At 61.2% G+C, this 6,174-nt stretch overlaps 1 protein-coding gene across 1 annotated transcript in view; it reads right to left on the reverse strand.

The window, feature by feature from the left end:
• Positions 1 to 2,231: 2,231 nt before the first annotated feature.
• NAA40 (N-alpha-acetyltransferase 40, NatD catalytic subunit) overlaps positions 2,232 to 6,174 on the reverse strand; it is a 6,650-nt gene continuing 2,707 nt past the window's right edge. Inside the window, exons 3-7 of the mRNA XM_004713501.4 lie at positions 4,917 to 5,012; positions 4,677 to 4,835; positions 4,447 to 4,530; positions 4,129 to 4,206; positions 2,232 to 3,926 (exon numbers count right to left, since the gene is read on the reverse strand). Coding sequence (XP_004713558.1) covers positions 3,785 to 3,926; positions 4,129 to 4,206; positions 4,447 to 4,530; positions 4,677 to 4,835; positions 4,917 to 5,012 — 559 coding nt within the window. The 3' untranslated portion in view covers positions 2,232 to 3,784. The remainder of the gene's footprint in view (positions 3,927 to 4,128; positions 4,207 to 4,446; positions 4,531 to 4,676; positions 4,836 to 4,916; positions 5,013 to 6,174) is intronic.

Genomic DNA, 6,174 nt, shown 5'->3' on the forward strand with positions numbered 1-6,174 from the left:
GCCCACTTCTAGAATGACCCCCTGGTCCTGCAGGGCTGCCGAGTGGGAATCAACTGGCTGGCTCTTGGTTTAGACAAACGTCACAGAAACTGTGTGTGCATGGGGGTGGGGACACCCCAAACTCAGAATGACTGACTCAGGGCAAGTGGGTGGGTCGGAAAGGGCTAAACCAAGCTGGGAACACAGCCCAGGTCACCTCTACGGCATCTCCTCCACTCCCCTCAGCCGACTGGGAGACGGGCCCAGGATTCTGGAGATGGTCCTGCCTGTTTCCCCTTCGTCCCAGCAGGGGCTTTATAAGCAACCTGGGGCCAGGACATCGCCACCAGCCTGACTCTGAGGACCCTGTATTGCTGCCCCTCACTGAAGCCTCACCTCCAGGGCCCCCTTTCTCAGCTACCTCCTTAGCTGGGAGAAGTAACCCCTTTCTTGGGGAACACCCTGTCCAGCTGAAGGGTCTTGAGGTTTCCAGGGGAGGGTGACCCTCAGGCCTCCCAACAGGCAGGGAGCCCACAGGGATCCTGGATCACCTGCCACCCAGTCAGGCCTGCTGCTGCCCTGGAGCAGGCCCATGGGGGCTCAGGGAAGGAGGCCGTGGAAGGCAGCGAGTCCCCAGGGAGCAGGAAGTGGGTCTCTCTGTGTTAGAGAAAGGCTTGAGAATGTAGCCTTGGGGGTAGGGGGGCTTTATTTTGGTGTGGAGGGGTGTAGTCTGAGGAAGGGGTACAGCAATTGGCCTGGGGAGGAATTTGTGTATGTGTGCGGCCTTGTGAGGGATTTTTTCTGGGGGTTGTGTATATGGCCTGGGGCCCAGCAGAGCAGTGTTCTTCCCCACGTCTGCCTGCTGGGTTCGGATTCTGCCCCTTACAACACACGGGGACCAGTGGGTTCACCCTCTGTGACACAAGGCCTGGGCCTGGCTGGCATCCATGCAGTCGGTGGGGGGAGGGTTCATCACAGCCAAGTCAACCACATGGAGGCGCCTTAAGAGCCCCTCCCATTCTGGGGGGAGATGGGGAGGTATCCAAATCCCAGGGAAGCCAGCAGTCCTGGATCACCCCATCCAGTCTGCACTAACCATCTGCCAAGTATAATAGCAGGAACCCGGGCACCACTGTCCCCTCTACCCCCCCATTGGGATCACCCAGCCCTGCAGCCAGCTTTGGCTCTGCTGGAGAGGGAAGACCTTGTCCAACAAAATGGCCTCCCTCGTTCATACCCACTCACCTGCAGGTACAGGGTGGGGGCAAGGCCTAAAGTTCGCCCTGGAGCTGCAGGCCCAGTGGCCAAGGACCCAGGTCACTGAGCAGGTCCCTGGGACCAGAGACAGAGGGAGACCCCATCCCTGGGAGCTTCCCCACAACAGGGCCCGGCCCAGTAGTCCTGCTGGGAGTTCAACACCTTCGTTCAGGAGAATTGGTGTGTGGGCCCACATGTGCATGCACGCCGCCGCCAACATGCCAGGTCAAGACTGTCATGAGCAACATGCTGTAGAGACGCAAGTGAAAGGCCACCCCTCTCTGGGGGTTGGATGTGTATCTCCAAGACAGCTGCACAAACCCGCCCCTGGGTGTGCCGAACCACAGGGTTGCACCCACCGGGCCAGTCACAGGCCCACCTCCCTCCAGCCCTCCAGAGAAGCTCAAAGACTGTGTGCGCTTGCACCCGTCACCTGGCTTCTCTTCAGCACCCATGGAGGGGTGAGCAGCAGGCACCCCAAGGTGGCCCTTCGTCATCCACAGGAAGCCCCAGCTCCTCTGTGTCTCTCCTCCTCACCCCCACCTCCTGGTCCAGCCCAGGGCTGGGCAGCCCCCACCTGGGAGGGCCATCGGCCGCAGCACCATCTGTTACCACTTAGCCTGCCCCATGGCTTTGTCTCCCGGGAGAGAGGCAGAGAGGGGAGGAGTCCTGAGGAGACAAAGAATATTCTTAAGTCACAGGGGGTGGAGCTCAGGCTGTCCGATGCCCACACACAGGCACCAAGGCTCCTGCTCAGTCCCCAGTGCCATATGTCATAAAGCCTAGCTCCCCACAAGATGCAAAGCGGGTGCCCCCCAGAACACCTTTGACCTCTACCCAGGGCTTCTGGTCTAAGAACTAAGTTCCCAGCTTGAGCTTGGGCAGCCGCCCGCCTCCTCGCTGCCCCACTGCAGCCTCCCAGGCTGGGCCTAGTGCTGCAGCAGCGGGGCCCTCGTGGACCCCCCCACCCCACCCAGGAAGCCACCCCCAGCAGCTGAACAAAGTGTCTTTTATTTGCGACATACAAATCCAACGGATAGGAGGCCAGAGTTTCCCCTGCAGCCCCAGTGATAACAAAAGGCCATCAAGGAGTCCCCCAATATCCTCTAACACGACAAACAGAACGAAACGTGTGTCACCGACACAACGAGACGGGGTGGGAGCACGACACGGAGCGCCCCACCAAAGGCCCGGGGGAAGACGTGAGCGGGGTCCCCAAGGCCAGGGCGGCGTGCTGGGCTGGCCTGAGATGTGAAGCCCTGTGGGAAGTGGCCGAAAGGATAGATGGTGTGAACTCACCTGATGTGGACACTGGGGCCCCTTTTGGTCCAAAACCTACTACCTGACCCATGTCCTTGGAGAGACACCCCAACACACTTGCTGGCTGCAGGGCCCCTGGGAGGAACCAGTTCACTGGCTTCCAGCCAGGGGCTCCAGGAAGCCCAGGGCGGGGTGTGGGTGGGCTCCCTCCAGTGTAGAGCTGCCAGTCACACTGCTGGTGGGGTCCAGAGTGGCAGGGGTGCCCGGCAGAGGGGCTGGTGCCCAGCCCCGACCAGAGAGCTGGGCAGATGGTGAGGGCTAGAGCAGTCAAAAGGCCAGTGGCAGGCCCTCCCGCAAGCGGGAGTGCCGGTACCTTCTCCTGGGTAAAGATTTGGTTAGTCACTACTGCTGCCACCTCTGATCCAGTCGGGGACTCAGGCTGGGCCTAGGCCGGTACCAGAGGCAGCGGTGTGCCTCCCTGAGGCAGGAGGCGTGCAGGCAGAGCGGCCTGCTGCTGGCTGGGGGCTCTCGGAAGGAGGTGGGAGCGCCCGCCTTCAGAGAGCTATCAGCACCAAGGTATGAAGGAAGCACATCCTGGGTCCAGGCCAGGACCCTGCAGAGCAGAGCAGGGCTCCCTGACGTTTGTCCCCTGAGATAGAGCGAGGGGCGGAGGCGAGGGTGTGAGCTCTGGTTTTCTCCCAGAACAAACACTCGCAGCCTGAGCAGCTCAGCTCAGACTGTGGCAGAGTTTCAACGGCAAGGGTGACCTTTGCTCCTCCCACGGTGGCAATAAGGGCGACTTCCTCCTGGAGTCCGATGGTCCCCTGTGGGCTACTCACTGCAGATCCACGAAGAGCTCCCTATCTCAGCCCCCTTCTTTGTGCTGCCCTGAGCTACTCCCCGACTGCCCTCTCTGGAGCCAGGGGCTCCAGGCCTGTGAGGTGGTGCGCAGGACCCCGCCATCTGTCCAGGTGAGCGTCCAGCAGCTGTGGGGAACTCCAGCTGCACAGAAGTGGGGCCCTCAAGCCTGGTGTGAGGAAGCGACTCCGGCTGAGTTTGGGGGCTGCCTCCTCTCCCCCCGATTGGCCGGCATTCGCTCTCCAGGGAGATCAGAGGAGGGCGTGTCTGCAGTCTGAACCATCGCCTCCCCAAGGGAGTCTTTGCTTTGGGGGACAGCCTGGTCTGGGCAGGGCTGAGGTCAAGGCTCCAAGGACGCCCCGCCAGAGGCTAGAGCGGAGGGAAGATGGGCCTGAGGAGCAAGTGGTGGGCCTCAAAGGGGCTCTGGGGCTCAGTGGCAGCAGCCACCACAGTGCCCGCCCGAGTGAGAGTGCTGGCTGTCCCCAAACTTGGTCCTTCGGCTCAGGATCTCGTAGGAGCAGTCTTCCCCACAGCAGCCAGACATGCTGGGGGAAGAGTCATCAATTTCGAATCTGCAAGGGAGCAGAGAGAGAGTGGGGCTGCAGGGGACTGGCTGGGGAGACACTCGGGCTGCTTGGCAATCCGGCCTGAGGACAGCCAGCTGCTGCACTCTCCAGGGGGCCACCTGGCCCGGGGGTCTGGGCCCATGGAGACGAAACCAGGCAAGTGCCTCCCACCGCTAGCTCCCTCTCCTCCCCGGCCCCAGTTCCTTACTGCAGCGCTTCTCTGAAGAACTGGTAGGCGCCGTGATTGTGTTTAAATACCGTCAGCATCACCTTCTTCATCTGGGTGCTGAGAAGGAAGCGGAGGGCTTTGGTGGGACAAACGGAGCCACCGCACACTCTCCCTGCCTCCGTGCCAGCCTGACAGCCAGCAGGGCCCCTGCCCTCAGCTTCTTCCAGAGCGGAAACCCTGTGCCCATCCCCTGTCCCCCAGGCCGTGGGCACAGAGCTTAGCACAGACCAGGCCTCGAAGAGACTGCATCGGGGTGGCAAGCAGGTAGGGGAGGGCTCCTGGAGACGCACTCCCTACCTGTTGGCCATGAGCTGCAGGATCTGGATGAGGAACTTCCCCAGGCCTTTCCTCCGCACCTTGCTTTCCAACTGCACCTCATAGCTGGGAGGAGACACCAGAGAGTTGAATGGAGGTGGCGGAAGGGGACAGCAGATGCCCCTGCCACTGGGAGGCTCCGGCCCAGCCCAGCATAGAGGCCCGTCAGAAGCTGGAGAGGTACCATTGCCCCCCAGGCCCACGGCTCCTACCAGTACAGGACTTCATCCCCGCACTCCACGTCAAACCGGAAGTGAGAGAAAGCCACGGGGACGGACCGGTCTTCCCAGGCAATGAGGTACCAGGCCCGGTCGTCCGTCATCTCGTCCCGCTTCTCTCGGTCCTTCCAGCCCCACTCACTCTGCTCATACCTGAAGGTGGGGAGGGGACGACGGTGAGGACAGGGCCCTCAGGGGACGAGCCCCCACCACAGCCCTCCCAGCCACTCTTACATGGCCTGCATGTTGGTCTTGGTGAGGTCAAAGGCCCAGTCGATGGTGGCTGGCTCCAGTCCCGAGACTCGCTTACATTCAATGGAGACATTTAACCTGAGGACAGGAAGAGACAGGGCTGGGGTTCCAGGCAAGTCCCCTGGGGCACCTCCCCCCCTCCCTGAGGTCTCCTACAGGAAAGCAGACACGAAGTTCAGCCTCCCTCTCTGAGGGAACAGAGCGGTCACCACCTGGCCTAGAAGCCCTGTGTCCCACCTCCCCTTAGCTGGTAGCCTCCCCTTAGCAGAGCGGGAGCTGCTGTGGGCTCAGCTACTTCTGGGCTTGTCTCCTGGCCTCTCGGCAGGTCCCCTGTACTTTGTCATCAGCACTGGTGTGGCTGCTGTTCCTGTCCTTGGGCATTTTGCCTGTTGCCTTAATCTCCGCCCCGGGCCCTCCTGGGACCCCTTCTTCATCGGCCTTCAAAACCAGCCGGGCGACCATGGCCAATAGATGGATGCCCGCCCTCAAAGACAGCAGCACTGTTGGCTGCTCACACAGCGGGATGCAGGGCCCGCACCTGCACTGTTCTCCTAAAGTGAACAAATGCAGGGGGGGGTGTGGGTCTGTCTGAGTCTAAAGATGGACAGGCTCCGAAAACCCCGGCAGTAGTCGATCCCGCTCCACAGGGCCACTGTGAGTGGGAACCGGCTCATCGCGGCCACTCGGGCTTTGGGAGGCAGCCCCTCTTCTCACGAGGGGAATCCTCTGGCCTTTGGCCCAAGCCCTCAGATGTCCCCACTGGACTCCATGTCCCTCTGTGTAAGCAGCACAGGTGCTCAGCCTCTCCTGGAAGCAAGTGGACCCGTGGCATCGGGAAGAAGCTTTCCCAGGAAGGGACTCCCAGAACTTGGGGGACACAGCTCCTCGAGGCCCGTCACAGACAGCAAGAAGTAACCACCCATCAGCTACTTTTGGCGACTGAGGATTGTCCCGCCCAAACCACCTGTCTGTATTTGTCCCGTTGCTCACCGAGGCACCAGCAGCTCGGTGGGAGAATTCCTAGGGACCAGAGTTCAATGCCCAGCCAAGGCACCTCATGCGTAGCTACCTCTCTGCCATCAGTGCAGGTGTGTGTTTGTGTTGTGTGCTGCTAGATGCTGAATCGTTTCAGGGAGCTTCTGGACACAGACTAAGAAGAAAGGCCTGGGCTGCTTCTCCAGGAATCGGCTGGTGAAAACTTCATGGATTACAGTGGTCCAATCTGCCACCAGTGATAGGC

This window comes from Echinops telfairi, unplaced genomic scaffold (genome assembly GCF_000313985.2).
Source record: "Echinops telfairi isolate 266 unplaced genomic scaffold, ASM31398v2 ScPeMD7_7417;HRSCAF=8455, whole genome shotgun sequence".
In the NCBI taxonomy this organism is placed as follows: domain Eukaryota; kingdom Metazoa; phylum Chordata; class Mammalia; order Afrosoricida; family Tenrecidae; genus Echinops; species Echinops telfairi.